We start from the raw sequence: 26,193 nt of genomic DNA on the forward strand, positions 1-26,193 counted from the left end.
TAGCGGCCGGTCCAACAAACCTAGCACAATTGCCGTCTCTGGAGAATGGTGTTTCGCTCATATGGCATATATGAGTTTCTTTGGGGACTTGCGTTATATACGTGGTTTATAGTGTAATCGAAAGGTAATCTGACAAGCACTGCACAAGCACGCACATTTTCCTTAATCGAAGCGTACTCGCAGCCACGGTAGCGTGGTGAACGCACGTGAGGATAGATGGATAGATGCATATGAGGGCGTTTCAACCTTGAGAGATTGTAGTCTCATTTTCGAAATGTGAAAACACCACATTTGCATACCTGCCAAGTTCAAGGATTCTGAATCCGAGAGATTTTCGCAATTGAAAGGGGGAGGTGATGTGGTGGATTATTTTTCACCAATTTTCCTGGCACCAAAACAAACAAGAAAAAACATTGCAAAAAAAGAGGGAGAGGGGTATGGTCTCGATCACAAGCACCAACATTGGCGTTGTGGTCTTATGGTTCCTTAGAGTGATCGAACACACAAGGTAGATTTCCCACTAAGGTGAGTCTCTCAAAGGGGGAGTGCAAATACGTCCGAAATTTTGTGCCACCAAACAACTAACAAAATTTATTTCCATCAAAATGACTCGCATATGTCTTCCCGAGACACACGTGAACGAACGGCACCGGCGCAGCTGGCTGCTGCAAAAACGTGGGTCAAAGCTATGGCCTTGCTCGTAGCTAGGTTCATTGTACAGAAACTCCAAAACACTTTATGCCCCCCCCCCCCCCTTTTTTTTGCGTCTTTACTGCCTTTATTGTACCGCTGTGTTAGACAAGTGCCCTTGGAGCTCGTAGATCGCTATCGCGTCACCGCAACCGCAGTTTTGTGCACGGTGGTTGTGGGAAACTGTAGTTCTGTTTTCAATCCATGTGCGTTGGCTGCACACGTGCCTTCAAAACTACCGTAATTACTCGAATCTAACGCGCACCTTTTTTCCGGTTAAGCGAGTTCATAAGTCGCATGCGCGTTAGAATCGAGTACGAACAAAAAAAATTACGGTCAATCTATTGCCATCGGCAAATCCAAAATGGCCGCCCCCTACGTGCGTCGGCATGGCGCGTCGGCCATTTCTGCCTATGTGTTTCCCATGTGCGGCACTTCGTACGTGTGCTGAAGAGTTTGTCATCTAGTAGTGCATTAGCATCGACGGCGTGGAAGGGCCGACTCCAAAAACTCGAGTGCACCACGATGCCGCTTTTAAAAGAAAAGTCATCGCATGTGCAGAAACGGACGGAAATCGGGCCGCATCGCGGTCGTTCCCGAAACGTGCGTGCGGGACAGGCGGAAACAAAAGCAGAAGATTGTCGACAGCAAAGCTTCACGCAAAGGCTTCAATGGACCACAGCAGGGTCGGTTTCCGCAAATAAAGAGCTGCTCGGCGAGTACCGTAATTACTCGAATCTAACGCGCACCTTTTTTCCGGTTAAGCGAGTTCATAAATCGCATGCGCGTTAGAATCGAGTACGAACAAAAAAATTACGGTCAATCTATTGCCATCGGCAAATCCAAAATGGCCGCCCCGTACGTGCATCGGCATGGCGCGTTGGCCATTTCTGCCTATGTGTTTCCCGTGTGCGGCACTTCGTACGTGTGCTGAGGAGTTCGTCATCTAGTAGTGCATTAGCATCGACGGCGTGGAAGGGCCGACTCCAAAAACTCGAATGCACCACGATGCCGCTTTTAAAAGAAAAGTCATCGCGTGTGCAGAAACGGACGGAAATCGGGCCGCATCGCGGTCGTTCGGAGTTCCCGAAACGTGCGTGCGGGACCGGCGGAAACAAAAGCAGAAGATTGTCGACAGCAAAGCTTCACGCAAAGGCTTCAGTGGACCACAGCAGGGTCGGTTTCCGCAAATTAAAGGGCTGCTCAGCGAGTATGTGCTTGAGCAGCGAGCGGCCCGTGAAGACAGAACTGCTCCAAGTGCGGGCTATGCAATTAGTCTTAGAAAAAGGTCTAATGCGGAGCCAGTTTAAAGCGAGCAGGTGCTGGCTAACTAACTTTATGAAGAGGAAACGCTTTTCCCTCCGAAGGGGAACATGCATATGCGAAAAATTTTGCAGTGGAGTACGATGAAAAGCTTCACAGTTTTCATAGGTTCGTCCTAAACTTGCGGCGCAACAACGGCTACCTGCTTGGGCAAATCGGGAATGCCGATCAGACGCCTCTTTACTTGGACATGCCTGGCACCACAACCATCGAGAAGAAGGGGGCGAAGCAAGTTCGCGTGCTGACATCGGTCCACGGTAAAACTACAGTGACGGCAATGCTCTGTTACACGTCAGATGGGCACAAGCTTCGCCCGTACCTCATATTTAAATGGAAGACGCTCCCGAAAGGAGTCGTTTTTTCGAGTGGTGTGATCGTGCGGGCCAGCGAGAAAAATGGGTGCGCGTTGCAATCGATGTCTTACATTTTTTTTTTTTTTCCGCGGTGGAAATCGGGTGCGCGTTACAATCGAGGGCGCGGTACAATCGAGTAAATACGGTAAGTCGTTTCATGCTATGATTGCATCTGCCGTGGTATTGTCCACAAGTTTGCGGAACGCAGTGTTGCTTGACTTGGTACTCTAGTGTTGGACGAGCGCACTCTTTCGGAGTTCTGTCAGTAACTTATTCCACGCTAAACCTAAATCTTCCTTGTCTTTTCCTTCCAGTTTCTTGTGTATCACCGTCTGGGCTGGCATCAATTGGCTTGGGCCTCCTAATTTTTTGAGTTCACGCTTGGTCCTCCTCCTTTTTCTTCTTTTTTAACATTTTACACTTCTCTTGTCTTCTCCCACACTCACCAGATTCTATTTAAATATACCGTGGCACTTCGATTATGTGTCCCCAAGTCTTGCGACAACCCGTGTTTAACAATGAGTTGCCTTGGTCTCGTCAAAACTTTCATGGAAGCAATGCATTAAAAACATCAATTGTACAATGCAATTTTAGGCCGGCCCCATCTCGTATGACGCTTCCCTGGACTGAGCGAGAAAAAAAAAAAAGAGAGACGACGACGCAGGCTGGCACGCAGGCCCACTCTGGCAGCACGGCCAAATTAAAAAATTCGAGAAACTGACCTCATTTCTTCATTCATTCCAACTCTTTCCGAGCTGCATTCACAGAGCCGCTTCAATTTTTCGACACCCAATGCGGTTGGCCTAGGTTAGCTAGCCGGAGCCAGCCGAAGCGCATTCCTTTTATGGAATTGCAGTGCGCACTTCCGTTGCAGCCTTATTTTGTGTTGTTTTTTTTCTTTTCCCCTTTTTTGGGTGGTTGAGGAGTGATTGAGCAGGTAACATGGCAGATAATTTCGAGATCGCTTTAGAGTGCGTAATACCTTTCACTAGATTTCGTGTCGTTGCACCAAACGTGTTGAACAGCGGTTGTTGATAGCTACGGGAACCGGGTTTATAACTGCTGTCAAGTCACGGTGTTTAGCTACTAGAGGCCTGGGGCGTTTTAACCAAACACGATTGGTCAAAGCTTGCACTGAGGTATGCACTTGCTAAAATTGAATAGGCCCACTGCCATTCAGCCATTCGTTCACCTGTGTGTCTCGTTTATAGATTGTGCAACACAGCTGCAGTGTCCACGTGTCACATTTGTGCATTCTGACATTAATGTCTGTACTCTTGATCGTGACAGCTATGTCTCGCCATGCCGCAGAACCGAAAAGCGCTGATGCTCAGAGAAAAGCTTTGCATAATTGAGGAGGTAGAGGAGCAGACCAGAGCTACAAGGGCCAGCACTGCCCGCGACCTGAACATTTCCTAATCGTCGCTGAATACGGTACTCGTGAAGAAGGACAGCATCCTGCTGAATGCGTTGCAGTTCGGCCTGAACAAGAAGGCCATGAAGGATGGTAAATATGCTGCCATGAAGAAGGCCATTGTAGAGTGGTTGCGTCAAGCATGCAGTGGAGCTATTGCCGTGGATGGCGCAATTTTGAAAGAAAAGGCAGATATGTACTATTGCATTGCGCTGCGGCATTGACGACTTTAAAGCCTGAAACGGCTGGTTAGATCGCTTTGAAAAACGAAATGAGGTTGTTTACAGCCTTTGCTGCAGAGAAAGCTCATCTGTCAGCTCCTCCACTGTTGAACAATGGACCGCATTTCTGCCAGAACTCATACAGCAGTAAAGTGTTCTGCGACATATTTAATGTGGATGAAACTGGGTTAATTTACAATATGCAGCCAGATTGGACATTGACATTCAAAGAATAGAGTTGTCATGATGGTGAGCGGAGCAAAGAGCTTCTTACTGGGTTGCTTTGCGCTAATGAAGAGGGCTTGGAAAAGCTCCTGCCCTCGTGATCAGCAAGTTTGACAAGCCGCGATGTTTCAAAAATTTGAAAAGGCTGCCATGCCAGTACACGTTTAACCGCAAAGCTTGCAGCCAAGTTTGCTGCATATCTGCTGCAGCTGAACTCGAGAATGGAGCTAAAGACAGAAAGATCCTTCTTTCTGCATGACTACGCCCCGTGCGATTCAACGAATACCGTATTTACTCGCATAATCCTCGCACTCGCATAATTCTCGCACCCCCCACATCGCCCCCCCCAAAAAATACGATTTTTTTTTCCTCGAGTAATTATCGCACCCCCGAAAACTGCCGCAATAATGTCGTCTGCTCGTTCTAGCCATTAATGATGATAGCGTGCACCATCTGGCGCCATCTCTTAAGCATCAAACGTATTGCACGGAGATCCAATCCAACCCAAGCCAAGCCGAAGTGATCAGTGCGCGTTGCGGCGTGTTTTGTGTGTTGTGTCGGTAATCTTGGCACGTTATGGGGCGATACTGAAGCCACACGGCTGCTTCAAGTTGCAAGTGATAGATCATGCGCTAAACAACGGCAACAGGGCCGCCGGTAGGCCCTTCGGAGCCTACGATTTTTTGTGTTTGCTACTGGAGACGGCAGCTGAAAGCCACCAAGACGCGTTGGGCCTGCCGTGTGCCTAAAATTGGGATTGATGGTAAACTTTATTTCTTCAGAAAGGAACTGCGGACGATTCTGTTAAATAGCCATCAGCCCAATACTGACGTCTTACGCTTATTTTTTGAGGGCTCCTGTTGAGCGCCGACCGTTACCTCTACGCCCGCAACGTCCACAAGCTTCGCGTATGGTATTCTAATTCTCGACTATTTGCTTCCATTTTTGTGTCTTAAATAAATCTTGCCTTGTGTTGAACCTCTGCTTTTATTGTTGAGGTAAGTTCTAATTAGTACTTCCTAAAGCTTGCTGTAAGGTGCTTTTGCGAGAATTCCGATTTGCAGCCACTTCGTTTTCTTTTTCGCTTTCCGAGTTTTCGTAGAAAGTTTTCCCCGCGTAATTCTCGCACCCCCTAACTTTGCATCCGTTTTCTGGCAAAAAAAGTGCGAGGATTATACGAGTAAATACGGTAGGTCAAATTTGAGGAATATAAAGGTTGCATTTCTGCCCCCAAATTGCACTAGCCAGCTGCAGCCACTTGACGCCGGCGTCATCAAGTGCATGAAGCAGAAATACAGCAAGTTTCTGGTGCAGCGTCGGCTAGCGGGCATGGAACTCAAGCAGATGACCACGAAGATCTCAGTGCTTGATGAAATGCATTACATCACTAGTGCATGGGACGCAGTAACGCAAGAAACTATCGCCAACTCCTTCAGGCATTGCGATTTTAAGAGAAGTGGCACCTGTTCCAGTAAAGCTGCAGTGCTTGACGACGACGAACCCGAGTTCGGGCGCCTGGAACTGCCTGTATCCTTCGCGGACTGTGTTGGTGCCGACGATGATATCGCTGTGTGCAGTGCAGTGTCATTGGATCACATTATTGAAACTGTGCGTCCCGAATCTGCGAAAACTTCCGAAAAGAAAAAGATGGACGATACTGCAGAGGCAAGCGCTTCTGTACCGACTTACACGAACGTGTTGCATTACGTCAACAACATTCAATGTTTTGCATGCGCGACTTCAAGATCGGCAACTTGCTGCCAGATTTCGCAGCTCTCGAAACGAAGCTGATGCGTCGTGGCTGGGCCAACTCGCATAAAAAAATTGCAGATTTTTTTAAAATGTGAGAATAAAGGTTTGTTCACTCCTTCGATAAAATGCGTGGTTGTCATCTTTTTCTAGTAATTTAATCTACATTCCTCGGAGTAGCGCAGTATTGCCTCGCGGACTTGCTCAGGCATTATGTACTGACTGTTGCGGGGCAGCAATGACAGTCACTGTCTATATTCTTCCTGCACTGTCTAATGCACTGTCCTGCACTGTCTAATGCAGCAGTTTGAATATTAAGATGGCACTTGATCGAGCACCGGGAATGCACTGACCTTGGAAGTGGTGATCTTCTCAACCTCGAGTGCATAGTCCAGCACAGGTGTCGCAGGGAAGTGTTTCTTCACATAGTCTTTCAGGATCTTCACTCGCATGTCAGGGTTGTTTATCTGCAAAAAGTTGACTCAGCTGTTTTAATGGAAAAAATTTCCGCTCCGATAAACAATCAAATTGTAGAAATGTATAATGGCACAGTTGTACAGGAAAGCGACTTGAGAGCTTGCCACAAGCGGGAGCCGAATAAATGAGCTTAGGGGCTCTGCTCCAATAAATTACAGTTGAACCCCTTTGACAGAGACGTGCACCGGGGAGCTATTTTTGTCTTTTATAGTATGAGGTGTTTCTTCTTATTGACAGGGTATGCATTTTGTTTTGTACCCCTACTTCAGTGTCTGGACATTAGCATCTACTGTTATACCCATTTGTCTCTTATACCAGTGTCTCTTATAAAGGGCTTCGACTGTAAATGCATGCTCGCTCTAAGTGAGGGCATTCAGTGACACTGTGATGGTTACCCGAGATTAGAAGACTGTAAAATGACGGGTAAGTGCTCTCCTTACGGTGAAGGATAATCCAACCGGATTTGGGAGGGGGATGCTTGCTCGGTCTCGAGCCAAAATACAAGGCGGCGGAAGAGCTGCTAAGGATAAAAATGTCCAGCCATGTTGCTCAGTGATGCTACCGAGAGAGACTTCTAATTTGGAGCAATTTCGGAGCAGCAAAAATTTTCATCGTGGAGCACTTTGGAGCAGGTAATTTTGCGACAGGGAGCACTCTTGGGCAGCTAACTTCACAGCCCAGAGTACACTGGAGAAGCAAGTTGCACTCAATTTAAGGACATAAATGATTATTTTAGGGTTCTAGTGAAGACCTAGAAATATTTTGAATCATTGCAAACATCATGGAGCCGATCATCTTAGGACCACTCCCTATTTCAGTTGAGGCAAAAACAATGGCGTCATGCAGTTCAGCATTCTCGAACAACTTGTTTAGCAATTATTTTCGTAGCAAATAAACAGAATAGTGGTTCAATAAAACTGCTTTGTGAAATACCATTTTAAATACACCTATTTGGTTTACCCAGGTGAAAATGTGTAACTGGTAATAAAACTGGTTTCAACTGGCATTGACCGGGGTCAACTGGTCACAGTTGCAGGCCAACTGGTTTCAGCTGGGAATTAACTAAGAACAGTTGGTCCCAGTTGCAAGTGGTTCCAGTTGGCAGCTGGTCCCAGTTACAGCTGAACTGGTTTCAGCTAGAAATCAACTGGAAACAGTTGGTCGTAGTTACAAGTGGTTCCAGTTAGTAGCTGAGCCAGTTACAGCTCAACTAGTTTCAGCTGGTAATCAACTGGGGAAAGTTGGTCCCAGTTGCAAGTGGTTCTAGTTACTAGCTAGTCCCAGTTACAGCTCAACTGGTTTCAGCTAGGAATCAAATGGGGACAGTAGGTCCCAGCTGCAAGTGGTAACAGTTAGTTGCTGGTCCCAGTTACAGCTCCTCTGGCCACCAACGGAGACCATCATCAGTTGAACTGGAAGCTGCTGGTCACAGTTATGTCTCAACTGGAAGTGCAGCATGTTCTGGTTGTATGCTTCTTTAAAGTGAAACATAAAAAAGTTGAATTCGATTGTGTACGGTACGTAGAATAGTTTCAACTCAATAAATGGGCTTTATCCAAGTTTTTTTTTTTTTGTCTATACACACGTGTACCAGACCACCAGTCTAGTAAGACATATAGGACAATAAGAAAATGAGAGTCTTATAATTTACGAATCTATTATATTATTTTTCCTCATTCTCCGTCCGTTGTTTTAATCTCACTCACTATTAAAATAATCGCGGAATATTGCCATCGCCGACAAGGCCAGCGGGACTTCTGCAGCCAATTGAACCATCTCGCCAACCATTCCAGCAGATTGGTATAGACCTACTGGGGCCGTTCCTGACGTCGGCTTTTGGAAACAAGTGGATCGTGGTAGCTACCGACTACTTCATCCGCTACGCCGAGACAAAAGCCCTTCCCAAAGGCAGTGCAGTCGAGGTAGCCAAGTTCTTCATCGAAAATATCGTCCTACGTCACAGCCCCCCGGAGGTCCTTATCACCGACAGAGTAACGGCATTTACTGCTGAACTAACTTAAGCGATCTTGGCATACAGCCAGACAAACCACCGCCGGACGACAGCGTACCACCCACAGACCAACGGCCTCACCGAGCGGCTAAACAAGACGATCGCCGACACGCTGGCAATGTACGTTGATGTCAAAAACAAGACGTGGGACGCCATTCTTCCTTATGCGACCTTCGCATACAACATGACGGTGCCGGAGACGACGCAGATATCTCTATACAAATCGGTCTATGGAAGAAGCTCGGCAACGACGCTCGATGCCATGTTACCCAACGTCACCGACAAAGAAAATCTCGATGTGAGTGAGTACCTTCAACGCGCCGAAGAAGCCTGACAACTTGCGCGTCTCCGTATCAAGATTCAGCAGACGACCAACAGCCGCCGTTACAATCTTCGACGACGCTTTGTGGAATACCAACCCGGTGAACGTGTTTGAGGGTGGACGCCGATACGCCAACATGGACTAAGTAAAAAGCTTCTGCGACAGTACTTCGGACCGTACAGGGTGATTCGACATCTGGGCCCACTTGATTACGAGATTGTATCTGACGGCATCACGAACTCTCAACGACGCCAATCGCGACCGGAAGTCGTTCATGTCGCGCGCCTCAAGCCGTTTCATGCGCGTTAACAAACTGAGACAGTGTTTTTTGTATTATTGCTGTATCATAATTTATTGTACTTTCTTGCATTATTATTGTACCTTCATCTTTAAGTAAAGCATCGAGATGATGCCTTTTTCAGATGGGGGCAATGCCACATTCCCTTTCTCAAGTTTTGTTATTGCCCCAATACACTACACAATTCTCAGCGCAAACTGCGCCTGCAGTTTTCGAGAAGCTTCAGGACTGTAGTAGATCATTTCGATAAGATCACGCCCACTCTGCGAACTGTACAGATTATTCTGAAACCTACGTCACTGCCAGCGATAACGCTAGAACATTCGATGGCAAGAGTATAAATGCCGACGCACTTCGCCGGTTGTCAGTAGTTGATCGCCGGCCGACGCTTCGTTCACTGCTATCTGTGTAAGACTCCTACTGTAATCGGACTTTCGTTTTACCGGGCACAGGTTCGCACAAATAAACAGTTAAATCCGAACACAAAGTATCCTGTCTTCGGTCACGTCTTGACCCCGTGACAATATTAAGTTGCACAAGTGTACAAACACATTGCATTCAAACGTACACTATTTCAGCTTTAGTAAATTCAACTGCATTGATCTGTTGACAATATTTTTAAGTCCATTGCGGTGACAATATGCAGGCAGAATGGTCCTGACTGACGTTAGGCTGTAATATTGCCGAATTATCTTGCAGCGAGCATGCTTGCTTAATAGCCTTGTGTGCTGCACAGGCGCATTACTTCCGAACAACAAAGATAACACAGTGCCAAGCCTTTAGCTACCACGGCCGAGACTGCCGATATCCTATAAAGCTGCGAATTCCAACGCTAACGTGCATCATACACCACCACAAGCAATTTTACCACAAACATTTACCACTCCAGAGAACATTGACCACTCTCTCCCACTTCCTCTCTCACATTCTATCTGAATGGCTGACAGCCGTCACTTTAGTTGCTTATCTAATCTTATGCTCAAATACTGAATAAAACAGTGAAATATAATCAGACAAAGTTATATATAGATTGAAACGGTTAATTAAGTGCAGATTCTGCAACATTTAATGACAGAACTGCACAGGCAGAAAAAATTTTAACACAGTGACGAGCAGTTTCGTACAGCACATGTGGCGAGGGCTAGCTGCCGTGCCACAGATAGGCACGAAAGCGCTCCGCAGAGTGTGTTGTTCTTGATGAGACAGGTGGAGTCATGGCTTGCATAATTTAGGTATTTTGATTAGTGCTAGACAGCTTCATCTCTGGAAGACTTACGACTTCAGGCGATCGTCTAACGAGTGTGTTAACCTGTGACAAGCCGAATATGTGGATCCATCGTGTTCACATTGCCGCCCTGGCTGCCTTGTCCGCATTTAAGCCGTTTGAAAGTAATTAATCTCTTCTTCTTCGAGTAAGTGAAGATGTAGATATAACGCAACACAGTGTTTTCAGAGTAGAGATGACGAAACGTTGCCTTGTAAACAATGCTTTAGACACTGTAGATTCGCTGCCATTTGTTTTGGAGTGTCTTAAATAATTAGAGTCGATCGTGGAATACTTGTGTTGAACAGCATGCTGAATAACTACGAAGTATACTCGTGCAGGCTTGTAGGTCTATCCGAAGTATTAGAAAAGGGCAAGCATTTGCTCGGTTAATATATATCCCCAAACCTGTTGTCTGTGTGTGAGCTTCAGCTTTATTGCCCAATGCTTTTTTTTGCTGCGGAGATAAGCTCGGCAGTTTCAAAATCGGAGTAGACAAGAATGTGATCTCTACAGATGGTGTTAAAATTTTGTACTATGACATGAGAATTCTCGAGGGAATTAGAATGTAAAATAATACACGACACAAGTTAACTGTGTTAATGATTGCAGTGCAAGATCGTAAAGTACACTGCGCTGTATGAGTACCTTTTACTGATATGTACATTAAAAGTGTGCCTATTTATTCACAAAACCTCACTTATGATTGCTTCATAAAAATATCTCACAATGGTATAGTCACCGATCGAGTCACGTACTAAGAGGTGTGAATCAAGAGCCACTGTTTCTGCTTAGAGGAGCTGTCCGTAATTGCGACTTTGGTACTACTTGTGTTTCGGTTGAGAGCAATATCGGCGTTACCTTGGGGCACACTGCACGATTTTCTAATAAGCCAACACTAGTTGGACGTTGATGAAATTTAATTTCTGGTAATATTGCATGTGAAAAGTAGTCATTAAAGTTTCGCTAACAGTGTAAATATTTCTTTCAGATGGTTCTGCACGCACAAGATCTACAAAATTGAGAGCGTCTGCAGCTTTTCCAAGGAAGCAATCAAGATGTGTCACAGGACCTTGATTGCTTAGTCTGCAAAGGTTCTAATATATGAAGTCAAGTTTCAACGCAAAGCTTCCTCATCCATATGCACCACAGGAGTCCACTGGCAGCTGGAAACAACTCTGACCAGTTCAAGTGGTTTATGGTCAAATTCCCAGTAGGACCCAGTAGCCAGTGGGTCCCAACTACAGTCGCACCCTGCTACAACGAAACTGAAGAGGCACGGAAAGAATTTCGTTAAAGCGAAAATTTCGTTGTAGTGAAATTGAAAAATATAGCCGATCTGAACTAGCAAAACAAAGAAACGTATATTCTCAAACTTCAAAAAGTGTCTGCTGCTTTTTATTCTATCCATGCAACGTCATGACGCGATTCTCACCCATGCGTATCGAGGTCACGGTGAAAAGCACGCTGAAACAGTGACTATAACCGCTTTCGTGAAGGAACCAAACAGTTGCATTAACACGTTAACACCAGCAGCCGTCCGCCGTCAAAACGCAGAAATGGCAACAGGGTATCGTGAAGTGGTGACTTTTGCCTTATTTTATGCCATTCTCATCATCCATCACTCACTGCAAGCTGATTTTGTTGATAATGCGGATGAACAGCTGTTCTGATTAGTTACCACACTCGCCAAGCGCGAACAAAGTGATAAGCATTGGAATCAAAAAAGGCATTGTTCCACAGATGCACCCAGCAGCTGTGCGAAGGAAACCATGAACTATGCAACTGAGCTTCAGCTTCGAAATGTCTGCGGCTATACAGTAAACCCAATTTTTAAGATTTTGTTGCATTTTCAGAAACTGAAAATACGTCGACGAAGTCTAAAATACACGTTGGCACCACCAGAAACCACCGCTGTTCAGCAAGCGTGGGCGCTGTCATTCCTCGATAGCGATGGCGATAAGGCTGCCCTCCTTTTGGCAAAGCAGGGCAGCCTCATTGACATCGCTATCAAGCAATGGCGGTGCCTATACTTGCTTAACAGCTTGGTTTCTGGTAATGTCGTGTGTTTTAGACTTTGTCGACGTATTTTCAGGTCCTGAAAATGCATCAAAATGCTAAATATTGAGTTTACTGTATAGTAATAAACATCTGAGCCTGAAATCGCATTGTGAAATTTCGTTGAAGCAGGATGCCAGAAGAAAGAGAGTTCATTGTGGCGACAATATTTATGCATTGACACCTATGGACTGCTGACGGGGAACTGGATTTTTCGTTGTAGTGGGGTTCAACTGTATAACTAGTTCAAGTCGTTTGTGATCAAATTCTCAGTGAAAACCAGTTGCCAAAAGGTTCAAGTTGAAACCCACTGGCAACTGGTCCCCACTGAAAATTTGAACTTGAACCACTTGAACTGGTCCCAGTTGTTCCCAGTTAGAATCTATTTTCACCTGGGTATAGCAAACATGGTAGACAAACAAAACATGGTAGACAAACAATGTCACATACAACGGTAGAGACTCGCTCTGTCCCAGATGCATTTCCCTAAGACGACTCCGAGAAGCAAGAGAGGTTCTTTTTCTTCACAACCAATTATGTTGCTGGGCGTGCCATGATGTCACGTAGGTAGTCTCCTTAAGCGAACCTCATCCCAACATTCCCATCTCTCTGTGTGAGGACTACATGTTTAACGTTTCTTTTGCAGCAAAGTTTTATATGGCTAGGGCATTCTGTCTGTACAGCAAAAACACCTAGAGTGTCCTCTGGAAAGCAGTGCAAAAGAAAAAGACCTCACAGGGGACTTCACGCATTTGCCTCAGACGTTTAGAAGAAGAAAGCTGTTTCATTCTCATTGCGATAGCAATTATATAGACATTCTCGGCTGGTTTTTGCTATCGCCTTCACGTTTTGTGAAAGGTCCAAATTAATAATGTCTCCCCGTGCATCGGGTGTATCACTAGCAATTAAAAACATGTGAGCGGGGGCAAGCATATGAGCGGGGACACATGCACACGAGGACGAGTCGCGGTTTCCCACGGCGATCCCTGTAACCACCAAGCACGCCATGCTCAAATCAGTCAATAGCTGATAAAACTGCTGCAATTAGTGATTTTTCAGCTGGCTTAAAGAATTTATTGTGAATTCCAGACTACGTGCTGCGCTATAATATTTGGGTTGCGTCTTCTTGGGAGCCTCTACTACTGATCGGCAGCGTTGTCTGACGACGCTAAAAAAGTGTTGCAGGGCCCCTTTAAATCCCACCAAACAGGTTGGACATTGCATGCATCTTTTTGCAACCGGCATCAAGTTTTTTCCGCTTGGAGCCATGGAGACACCAAGTGTGCCGCTCGCAAGTGTCGCGGGAGTGACTGCGAACACATTTGCCAAAGATGTTACTCTAGTTCAAATGGAACAAAATTTGCTTGTTCCCAAGAACATGAAGCATGGCATTATTGGGAATTTTTTTCTGGCTTCTCTAATCCAGATAAACTTCATTTTCAAGACCTCACCATTTTTTTCATACTGTTCGATTTTTTGGACTGTTTCGCCGTCCCCGTCATGTTCTTTGCTTTTCCCCCGTCATTGCTTTTCTGTGAGCTGCTGCAAAAAGCGGGTGTTGCTGTTGAGCCGACTTGCGCAACAAAAGCTGCATTAGCACCAAGCATAGCATCGTGAATTACATAGGACATGAACAGATGATTTAGCAGAATAATTCTAGGTATGTGTTGTTGGGACTTTGGCAGCCCTGTCAACAAGCTGCACATCTCTTGACACACCAATGTGGCTATTGCTGGTGATAGATGGCCCCAAATTTGACAACTTTGCCCAGTTTGGCGCAATTTATGTTGATAATATTGTCACGACGTCAAAACAGAGGTCTTGCCATAGAGACTGAGACACCAGAAGCAGGTCGATCTTTTTAATTAGAACGCGCAAGCGAGTTCTTCTTCTTCGTCCATTTCGTAGTCCTTCGTGGCACATGCACAACTGTCATCGTCTTTCTTGGGCAAGCACGTGACATTTGCCTCTTGGGCAAGCACGTGACATTTGCAATAGTGGCCGTGTTGACAACTCCCAAGAATGCCGCGTCGATGTTTTCGTCATCAGGAGCGACAGTTTCCACTGGCGACCGTGAGAGACAGTCGGCGTCGGTGTGCCTCTTCCCAGATTTGTAGACGATGGTCATGTCAAACTCTTGAAGTCTTAGGCTCCAGCGCGCCGAACGACCAGATGGATCTTTAAGGTTGGTGAGCCAGCACAAAGAGTGATGGTCGCAAACAACCTTGAAGGAGCGGCCGTACAAATACGGACGAAATTTGATGACTGCCCACACCACGGCGAGACACTCCTTCTCGGTGGTCGAGTAGTTCTCCGTGCGAGAGAGAGTTCCGCTGGCGTAGGCTATTACTCTTTCACAGCCGTCTTGCCACTGCACCAGAACGGCACCTATACCTACATTGCTGGCGTCAGAGTGAAGTACTGTAGGGGCGTCCTGGTCGAAGTGCGCAAGGACTGGAGGTGTTTGCAAGCGTTGTCGCAGTTCATTGAATGCCATTTGCTCCTGTTCACCCCAAAGGAAGGGGACGTCCTCACGTGTGAGTCGTGTCAATGGCACCACAATAGACGAAAAGTCCTCGATAAATCGCCGGTAATAGGCGCACAACCCTAAGAAGCGTGTCACAGCCTTTTTGTCACGGGGTGCAGGAAATTGCGCTACGGCGTCTATTTTGGCCGGGTCAGGTCGAACACCCTCGTGACTAACGACGTGGCCTAGGAAGCTGAGTTCGTTGAAACCAAAATGACATTTTTCTGGTTTTAAAGTCAGGCCGGCCGAGCGTATGGCTTGGAGTACGGTGGATAGACGGCCGAGATGTTCCTCGAATAATGCTGAGAATACAACAACATCGTCCAGATAGATCAAGCATGTTTGCCACTTCAGGCCCGATAGTACGGTGTCGATGAGACGCTGAAAAGTGGCTGGTGCCGAGCACAACCTAAAAGGAGGCACCTTAAATTCGTAAAGGCCATCAGGCGTCACAAAGGCCGTTTTTTCACGATCTCTCTCGTCGACTTCTATTTGCCAGTAGCCGCTTTGGAGGTCCATTGAAGAGAAATAGCGCGCACGATGCAGCCGATCGAGTGAATCGTCTATGCGAGGCAGTGGATAGAAGTCTTTCTTCGTGACTTGGTTCAACTTGCGATAATCAATACATAAACGCAAGCTGCCGTCTTTTTTCTTGACCAAAACCACGGGGGACGCCCAAGGACTTTTCGAAGGTTGTATGATGTCATCCACGAGCATCTTCTGTACTTGCTTCTGAATCTCCTCGCGTTCTTTCGGAGCCACACGGTAGGGGTTCTGCCGAATTGGTCGCGTGTTGTCTTCAGTAATGATGCGGTGCTTGGTCAATGGTGTCCGCTGGACCTTTGACGTACACGAAAAGCAGTCTTCGAATTGGTGTATAAGTCCAAGCAGACGCTTCCTATCAGAGGGCGGTAGCGTGGAGTAGATGTCCACCGACAAGGTTGTCGAGGCAGGGACTGTCGCGTCATCTGGTTGCAAAGCACAGCAATCCCCGGCTTGATCTATATCGTCGAAGTAGGCAATTCCAGTACCCTTCTGGATTTGACGGCGCTCCTTGCTGATGTTTGTAAGGAGCACTTCTGCCTGTCCACCAGTAAGCGTTAGGATGCCTCTCGCGATGGAAATGCCTTGCGTGAGCAAAAGAGCGACTATGTGCTCCACTATCACATTCTTATAGGAAGGCCACCCACTGGACACAGACACAAGGTAGCAGGATGTCGGTGGGAGCGTCACATGGTCGGCTATTCGCAAACTGCCGCGTAGTTCGTCGCTGCTGTCGTCGACATACGGATGTGCGCAAAACGTCACCATACGTTGAGGGATGTTGATAACAGCGCCATGATCTTGTAGAAAATCCATGCCCAAAATTAGCTCTTTACAGCAGTCTGGCAACAGAACGAAAGTGGCCACGAAGCTAGAATCCCCAATGCAAAGTCGAGCGGTGCATTTACCCGTGGGAATCATCAGCTGACCACCAGCACTCCTTATGTGTGGCCCTGTCCACGGTGTCTTGATCTTTCTAAGGCAGTCGGCGAGTTCTTGTCGCATGATTGAGAAGTCAGCGCCAGTGTCGGCCAATGCTGTAACGTAATGTCCGTCAATGAAAACGCCAAGATCAGCACGTACAACTTCACCGGCATTAGTATTCGTCGTCGTATTCGTCATCGTATTCGTCGTGGTTGTCGTCATATCTTCTTGCGATGATAGGGGGAACTTTTCGGTGTCTCGACGATTGGCAACCTTGCCCCCGGGGGTCGCAGCAGTTAGTTTCCCCGGCGTGGGCTAGGCAAACGGCCTCTGGTGACGTCCGCGTAGCTCTGAGGGAAGTCGCGGTGACGCGCAGGAGATGGAGATCGCCAGCGAAGCGGTGTAGTTGCTTGGCCAGTCGACAGTTGATCGGCATCGTCAGCACGACGGTCTTCAGAGCGGGAAGAAGCGGGACAAGAAAAGTTCCCGAAGCCGGAATCGCTATGACGGCAATAGCGAGCAATGTGACCTGGTTCTCCGCAGCGGAAGCAAATAGGTCGACGGTCGTCTCATGAAATCCCGTTGCCACCAAGGTACGGCCGCGGGTCGTGGCTGGAAGGGTGTCGCCACAAATGACGGTGGAGGACAACGGACCACATCAGCGTAGCTCGCTGGATGTGGCTCAGGACTTGGCGCCGGTGGTGTAACGGCTTGCCTCAACTCCTGGCGGACGATTTCGGCAACAGATGCGACGGGCGGTTGGGTAGGAGGGACGCAGAGGGCCCGAAGTTCCTCACGCAGTATTTCCCTAATCATTTGTCACAGGGAACTTTCACACACGGCAGTGTTCTGAGCTGCAGCACTTACTGCCGTGTGGTTCGGCAGGCGGTCAAAGTGTCGGTATCGTTGTCGCAGTGCGCGCTCGATGACAGTCGCCTCTCTTATGAATTCATCTACTGTTGTAGGTGGATTTCGTACGAGGCTTGCAAACACTGGTTCTTTGACACCCTGCATTAGGTGACGCACCTTCTTCGCCTCGGGCATGTCAGGGTCAGCTCGTCGAAACAGACGGATCATACCCTCTGCGTACATGGCGGCTGTTTCGTTGGGTTTTTGTGCGCGAGCCTCAATCAGTTGCTGTGCGCAATCCCGTCGGTCCGTGTTCAAAAATGTGGCGAGGAGCTTTCGACGAAAATCTTCCCAAGATTGGAAAGTAGCCTCGTGGTTCTCGTACCACATGCGAGCGCTATCTTCCAGGGCGAAATATGCACGGCCAAGTTTGTGCTGATCGTTCCAGTGGTTAGATACAGCGACCCGTTCGAACTGTTCGAGCCAGTCCTCGACATCCTCGTACTCTTCCCCATGGAAAACTTCAGGAACGCGAGGATGTTCAAGAGTCACCTGGGAGGGAAGAGTGGTCTGCGATGGAAGGGTAGCCGTGGATGTGGTAGGAGCTGCCATGCTGGTTAGAGGCGGAACAGGTACGGACTCCGGACTTAGGCCTAGTAGGCGCCGACTGAATCAGTGCACCGGAGTCGTGACGAGGGGCTGGGTCTCTGGACTAGGTGAATGGGTCCGAGCAAGACTGTCCTGCATTCGGTTGTAGGCTCCAGCACCTCCACCAGTGTCACGACGTCAAAACAGAGGTCTTGCCGTAGAGACTGAGACACCAGAAGCAGATCGATCTTTTAGGGCAAAGCTCCTTAGGGCGTGGGCTGTGCGTCCCCTGTAGCCTGTATGTAGCCACCTCTAGTTTAGTTCTTGCAGTGTTCACTAGATGGCGGTACCGTCCCCTGTATGTAGCCACCTCTAGTTTAGTTCTTGCAGTGTTCACTAGATGGCAGTACCGTCTCCTGTATGTAGCCACCTCTCGTTTAGTTCTTGTAGTGTTTACTAGATGGTGGTACTTGTAGCTGATGATGAAAAGATGCAAGATGTTATAAACTAGAAAGCGGTACTTGTAGTTGATGAAAGACGCGAAATCTTATAAAATAGGAATGATGTCACATATGGCGCGTGTCATTGGTTGAAGGCAATCGTTCGATTTAGTGCGGCGACGTACGCTAGGGGGAGCGATGTAATAAAATCGAGTGGGCAAAATGTACAGAGGATTCATGCCAGGTTTACCTCCGGAGCTTCGCCCACTCATCATCATTCACTTCGTGGATATGACGGAATTTTTTTAATTAGAACGTGCAAGCGAGTTCTTCTTCTTCGTCCATTTCGTAGTCCTTCGTGGCACATGCACAACTGTCATCGTCTTTCTTGGGCAAGCACGTGACAATATTATCAAGATGGCGCAGTAAATATGATTTGGTGCACTTTGGCCCAGTAGTGGAATCACTGAATGCTTTATTTGTAAAACATTTCATAAACAACATTAGATACGCATTAGATATGCATGTGGTTCCTTTTTGCACAAGCAAGGCTAGTGTAGAACAGAATGTGGCCACTGAGGAGGAAGAAAATGCTTGCTCAGCATTTTACAATACGTGAAGGAGCGTTTCGTGTATAAAAAAGAAACTTGAAATGGAAGAAAAAGGAGACAGACCGATTTGACTCGGTGCCCGATGCCCATGATGAGGATGCCCTTTTTGCGCATGCTGTTCACAAACTCCATGGGAATCTGGCGGCTGTTGTATGCCTCGCTGAACTGGCGTGCAGCTGCGTCCAGGGCACCTCCAAACCGGTCACCCTGCACAGTGTTATGCCACCACTTTGGAAAACAAAGCACTCTTGAACAAGGTTTCAGATTATGCAAGCTGCACACCACACATCTGCCTGACATGCCAGAGATGCACAACAATTTCCAGATTGAAAGGTTATACTACTTGCACGGGTGCAACAGCCAAAATACAATTTGGAGCGATTCTTGAAGCGGCAAAATCTTACTTTTGAAGCACTAAAATCCAAATTTGGAGTAGGTTACGGGAAAAAAATTAGAGATTTTTTCATCATAAAATACCAAATTTGGTGCAGTATAAATAAAAACGCTTATATTTTGAAAAAAAAAAAAATGTATAAGCTATTCAAAATCATCTAAATTATGCAGTTGAACATGACACTGCTCTTTCAATGAAAGTAGTATTTTGAACCACCCCACTGAGCAAGCAGTGACATAGTCCGTATTAGCATTTGTGCGCCTGTCAAATCATTTGACAGACTGTGCGAACTTAAATATGGATCTGCCTAGCTCGCAACCTTGAAATTCGGGAGACGCTTAAAACTGAGGGGTAGGAGTGGCGAAGCGAAAAAAAAAAAAAAAGCTGGCACACACTTGAGTTAGTTTTTTTAGAGAAGCAGAAATGTTATACACTGCTCTGTATGATTGGCAGAACCTTATTTAGATGTTAATTATTATACTGGTACTCAGAATGACATGGCGCACAAACACATGAGTAACCTAGCAAACTGTGCAGTGTCCCTAGAATAGTGCTAACAGCACCTTCCCAGTCTTCCTTCCAAATGTCCGTGTGCTTGAAAGCACACGAACATTTTCAATCCACTGGAAGGCGCAAAACTTCGAAGGGTACATGTTGCTCCCAGTGATTCGAGCATAATCAGCGCATCGGGCGGGTACACATTTGAATAAATTCTACATAGCCCGCAGAAATTCCACCCTGTTACCGCGCGTCTCGTTTTGAATGCGCCCTTTACATCGTGAAGTCCTTAGCTACCAAAGTCGTGGATTCGAAGGTCGTCATTCGCTTCACAAAGCTCTTGCTTGATCTTGCGTAGAAACTTTATGTTGACGTTTGGCTCGTCCATTGACATCCAATATTTTCGATCATGAGGTCCTTCTGTAGCCCTTTTAAATGTGAACACCAATTCTTCAGCTCGAGTGCGCCTGAGAAAGCATGACTGCACGTAGTGAGTTTGCCAAGTTGCATTTTTGCCAAGGTAGTCTTTGCCAAGTTGCATTTTTTGGGCTGTAGCTGACAACGGAAACATCAGCAGAAACAGAGAAGCCGACGTCGCAGTAGCACGTAATGATTAATGCGTCATGACAGCATTGAGGCACCAAATGACTTCTGCGTTAATGACTTTTTTGTCACGTTGAAACAAATATTTTGCTGTACTTGCGAGCTGGAAGTCTGTAGGCGAAGTTGTAGCAGGTGAAGGATGCGCAAATCCTGACATCATTGGTCCCCTCTTCGTCACACTGGCGACCGACAGTCCACTTGTCGACTGCTCATAAATGATGCTACGAAGGCTGTACCAGCTCCACTCACAACGAGTCTATGCTTTTTTACTATCGATGTGGCTTGTCACAACTCTTTTACCTATGCTACTAAGTAAAGACTGTTTTCTGCACCACACACACAGTGTGCTGCATTCACCTTTTCAACGGGTCTTATACAAGCTGCACACTCAGAATGGTTGGGAGGATTCGTCCAGCCTTACACCTGAATGCCGTCATACTTCTTGAACGAAAATTGCCTGCGGCACCGCTGCAGTGTTTAAAAACAGTCAGTTTAGATTGATGACACAACGACACTTTGTAGCTTTGTCATTTTCACAAAGCAAGCGCTCTAATAGGCGAAAGCATCGCCTTTGAACGACAGAAACAGCCACACCGCCAGCAAGTTCCTTTTCAAAGCACGCGCAACGAAAAAGACAAACATTAACGACAGCACGACGTCTCAGACACCGAGTAGTGGTGCGTCAATTTCCTTACCACCTGGAAACAGCCGCCGGCATCGCCTAGAATGACGGAGAAGGATCGAGAGAGAAGGAATGACAGCACAGCTTGTGACACCACCATCGGCGGGATGTTACAGAGAAGACGGGAGGCGTCTGTAGTTTCCACTGTGCTGCACGCAGTTCGTCGTTTTTCCGATAGTGGGTGACAATATTCATGGCGCACTGTTCCCTGCCCGAAACTACCGCATTTACCCACGTAATGCGGTAGTTTCCACTATTTCATTATGAGAGACGCCGTAGTGGAGGGCTCCGGAAATTTCGACCTCCTGGAGTTCTTTAACGTGCACCCAAATCTGAGTACACGGGCCTACAACATTTCCACCTCCATCGGAAATGCAGCCGCCACAGCCGGGATTTGATCCCGCGACCTGCGGGTCAGCAGCCGAGTACCTTAGCCACCGTGGCGGGGCCACAAAAACGAAGCAAAAAACGAAGTGCATCACCTCTAAAATGGCGAACGCATAGCGTGAAAACACACCACGCGCCCACCATCTCGAAGGCCATGCAAAGCAGTACTGCGCCCAACACACCGACGTCGCATCGTGCACCCGCAATGGTTGTGCACCGCCATCCGACACTACATTTTTGTTGTCGGATTTGTGGTTGAGAGCTTTGTTGGGAAACCTGCTGCACAGGGCGCCTTCGGCTGGTACGCTAGCCACACGGCTGGTTACAAACAGCATGCAACACCTGGCACTTTCTTGCCTGTTGTACCGCTTTCTTGCCTGTTGCATGGGAACCGAGCGGCTGAACGACACTTTGTTGTTGATCCGTGCACTTTCACTACGAGAGAAAACAAAAAGTACTTCGAGCTACAAAAAATATTCGTCGCGCATTTCTTGGGCCAGAAGAAGTACTGTCATGCGAAATTTCCTCAGTTATAATTTCTGTAACTTTTTTTTCTCCGGCGTAATGAACCCTCCCCCTAAACTGGTGTCAACTTTCTGAAAAAAAAAAGGTGGTTCATTACGCGAGTGAATACGCTACACCAAATGATATTTAACGTCTGAGGTTACTGAATTTAGGCTATCTATCATCGAAGTTCGCTGTAAGGGTTAGGTGTAAGAGCATCTTGCTGGCCTCATAATTCAGTCAATTATCGTATTTACTTGCATAATTAATGCACTTTTTTTCTTGAACAATTGAAGCAGAGTTGGGGTATGTTTATTATGCAGGCTAAATCTTATGCAGGCTAAAACTTGTACAGAATGAGCAAAAAATGCAGAAATGCAAAAAAAGTTGCGGCACTTACTTAGCCTTTTCCTATTGACATACGCATACACTGTTTGGAAACAGCTGCTTTGTTGCGCTTCACTTATCGTGATTGATGGTGCTATCTTCTGAAAGCTCTTCCTGTACCGCCCGTGCACTTAATAAAAGCGTTTCACAAGTTTCTTTTCTCGCAATGGTTTAACCGCAACAGTAGTATCTGCTGTGATCTCGAGGAATGCCCAGAAGCGTGGGCTACAATGCACTTTGCCAACTTCGTGCACACGATGACCTCGACGAAGCCGTTGACATTGCAGCAAGCTATCACCAAAGTATCGAAACACTGACAATAGCAAGATTGATGACAAAAAAGACAGCCGCCGCCTCGCCGTCCACATGAGAAGTTACTGTGGTAGCCTATATCTTGAGTACGTTCCTTGAAGTATGTGTTGATAACAAGCATGAACAGAAAATTGCAACCAAAACAAGAGCTTGTGCTGCCATGTTGAGGAAATCGTCACTATCTTTTCAGGGCAATAAGCAATTTCTTCCGGTTTCCCAGAAACCTGCGCCGCGATGGCGACGAATCGCCCATTGCGACAGCAAATCCTGTTGTCACTGCTCAAAAAACACGGGCCTATTGTTGGGCCTTAAAGTTTTGTATTTGCAGGAAGTGACCGTCTGCTGGCGTTTCCTGACCTTCGCTCGCTATGTGCCTGTTAGCTGCGATGTCTCTACACTCGCACAATTTGTGAAAACCGCAGTAGCACAAGATAGCAAGAAAAACAACACGGTGGGCGGCAGCCGGCGAAGGCGGGGAGGGAGTGAGCTGAGGGGGGGTAGGCGTAATATTAAAGAACGGAAGAGATTCAACAGGCAAGAAAGCGCCAGGTGTCGGTTAGCGAGACTACAGCGAATGAATGTAGGGGGTGTGTTTATTAGGCGGACGAAAAAAAATCCAAATTTTGATGACTGAAGTTGGGGGTGCATTTATTATGTGAGTGCGTTCATTGCACAAGTAAATACAGTGCAGTTAAGGGAGGACACGGGTTGTGGAGACCGAAAAATCGCGGAAAAAGTTTTTTTTTTATTGGGTTTTTGAAATCTACAACTACTAGTGCACTTATACTGTGACTTTCATTCCTATAATATCATTATTTTAGCCGCTAAGACCCTTTATACGGCGCTTTCTAGCTAAATCTGAGCCGAAATCAACGTTGAAATCGCACACTTTCAGTGACGCGCCCCTGCCCTTTCATGTGTGCCAGCACGGCCCGCTTGGTCTCATTTGAAAGAGCCATCTTTCGCCTTCAAATTCCCGCCAGAATGAGTCAAATTCAACCATTGGCAGCTTGTAAAATAAGCGGCAAAAAGAAGTATCAGAGCGCCTTCCTATTCGCTACTTCGCACACGCGACTTGAGCTTGCCTCCCTATTAGTGGAAGCTCCTGGCTTCGTCTGCTCCGGGTATTGAGGTGCGGGTCCATGCGCGCCATTTTGCCTCATTGTCAGCAGAGAAGTTTCATGATGTCAAATCCTGAACGCTAATTCCGCACGTGGCACAAGTTTGGTGCGAAAAAAGTGCGAAGGATGCTAGTCGCGAATTCCAAGAAACGCTCCGTGATACAGCAAAACCCCCGCGACGCTCGCTACACTCTCCGCGGCCCATGGCCAAGTCGTCCACGCTACCACGGAAGGCCTAGCTACCGCATCAGTTGACACGGAGCTTGTGCAAAGTCCGTCAGTCGCGGAGCCTTTGAGCAGAGTCGCGTGCATCTAGATACTATCCATCGGCAGCAATCTGACTTGAAAGGGGGGCGAGCTAAAGCCGAAGATAAGTTATCGGAGTTGTCTGCTGCAGCGAGGGAGCGGAAACACGCATTCGAGATTGACGGTGCTGACGAAGCAGCTCGGCCCTCTAATGGAACCACGTTCACAATTATAGATTTGGACACAGTGAACAGCGCTTTGTTGGCATTCGCAAAGTGCAAGGCATGCAACTGAGAACTGCAGATTGTCCGCGATGACCGGGAATTCGGACTCGCCGTGAAGTTGCGTTTTGTGTGTTCGACCTGTGCGGAGACTGCGTCGTTGTGGAGCTCGCCGCGCGTATGTAGCGATGAACGTATGAAACCTTTTGCTGTGAACGTTTTGGCCGTGCATGCCATGCAGGCAACGGGGAACAGACAGATCGCGCTGAATGATGTGTTCTCGTTGATGGGCATCAGCCGTCGGGGTCTTCATACAAAAATGTGGCAACACTACGTGAAGACGAAGTTGGCACCCGTGGCCGATCGTGCTGCACGCAATTTGATAAGCGACTGCGCGCAGTCGGTTTGCGAACTTTACGCCGAACCTAATATAGGCCACATAGGAAACATCGCGTGTCATTTGATGGGTCATAGATGACTCGCGGTCATTCGTCGCATATCGGTCTCGGCACCGTCATTGAATTGTTCAGCGGGCTGGTGCTTGACTTCGTAGTTTTGAGCAACTTTTGTGCTGGATGCGAGTCGGGCCCAAAGGAAGGTAACCCTTCTTATGCAGCGTGGAAGGAACATCACCAGTGTCAGAAAAATAGTGACAAGAAGGCTGGGGAAATAAAGGCTGAGGCTGCCCTCATCCTTTTCAGGAGGTCACTTGAGCGGCACAACCTGCTACACCACGGCGCTTTGCGACGGGGACAGCCGCAGTTACTTTGCGCTAAATGAAGATAAGGTTTATGGGTATATGCCAGTGAAAAAAGAGGACTGCATTAATCATGTCCAAAAGCGTATGGGCACTTCTTTGCGCAACTTGATTGCAAAACACAAAGGCCCTGGCTAGGGTGGCTAGAATGAAGAGGTGTGATGAGCGCGGCGCTTTTTGCTTGCCGGAGAATGCCCTTCGGCGCGCCGATGCCGCCAGAGGCGCTGATGGCAGCGGCGTGGGTAGTGAGCGGCGCACTTCGCAGAGTTTTCCTCGGGTGCGCTGTTTTTTTTTTTTGTTTTTTTTTTTTCAGAGGCGGTAGCTGTTTTACAAGTACTTCGTCAATCTGTGATTGCGCTGGGTTACTCTGAAATGCCCGAAGGTGTTAACGACAAAAAAAAAATACGTAGATCCAGTGTCGTTGCATTATGCTTGTCCGCAAAACTTAATGCTTCAGTTCAGCCTCTTGAAGAGTCGCAAGGTGGCAACGTGGATCACTTAGTGGAGGAGTCACTCTGTCTGTAGAAAAAATGCTGCATGAGATAAAATAAAATGAGGAAGACTATGAAAGACTTCCATCTGATTCACTAAAAGTGTCTGTCGCCCATGAATCGTACACCGCTGAGTGGCGGATGGTCGCCCTGTATATTATGTGGCAAGCTACGCTGTGAGAAATCTGGTATTTCGTAATAATCGTGATGAGTGCAAGAACGCCCGCCTTGTTTTGCAGTGTTGGTGGTTATGCGTTATAAGTAACACCGTTGTTGGTATAGCACAAATTACTTTAGCAATTAGTATTTGACGCACTCATTATACATGTAGAAATGGAGCTGCTGCTTAAATTGTGCGAGTTGTAGTTGTCAGCAAGTTGTTCCTGCAACACAGTAGCACTGTTTATCAGTTATGTTTCCAAAATAAAATTTGCTTTTGGTGATAGTACACGTCGCGGAGCATTAAGTTTGCAGTACCTGGAAAAGCAAGGCTCACGTTTCCATAAACATTTGTAATTCTAGCGGGCCCTGGGTAGGTTAAAAGGGCAAAAATTATTTACACTGCAACTATTTACACTGCAAATACCTGCGATTATGGTCCGCTAGCAGATGCAAGCTGTAAGAGTTACTGTAATTATTTTTAGGTCAGTGATCATATCTTTGCAGAGAGGGTTGACGGTGAAATAATATTTCGGCTTTCTGT

General features: G+C 47.1%; 1 protein-coding gene across 5 annotated transcripts in view; it reads right to left on the minus strand.

Moving 5' to 3' along the window:
• The window catches only part of ATPCL (ATP-citrate synthase), a 208,168-nt gene that overhangs the window by 9,047 nt on the left and 172,928 nt on the right, over window positions 1-26,193 (minus strand). For all 5 annotated transcript variants that reach the window (XM_037430039.2, XM_037430041.2, XM_037430045.2 and 2 more), the window contains 2 exons: window positions 18,951-19,094; window positions 6,329-6,442 (listed from right to left, as the gene is read on the minus strand). In XM_037430039.2, the coding sequence (XP_037285936.1) occupies window positions 6,329-6,442; window positions 18,951-19,094 (258 nt within the window). The remainder of the gene's footprint in view (window positions 1-6,328; window positions 6,443-18,950; window positions 19,095-26,193) is intronic.

Source organism: Rhipicephalus microplus, chromosome 1 (genome assembly GCF_043290135.1).
Source record: "Rhipicephalus microplus isolate Deutch F79 chromosome 1, USDA_Rmic, whole genome shotgun sequence".
Taxonomy (NCBI): Eukaryota; Metazoa; Arthropoda; class Arachnida; order Ixodida; family Ixodidae; genus Rhipicephalus; species Rhipicephalus microplus.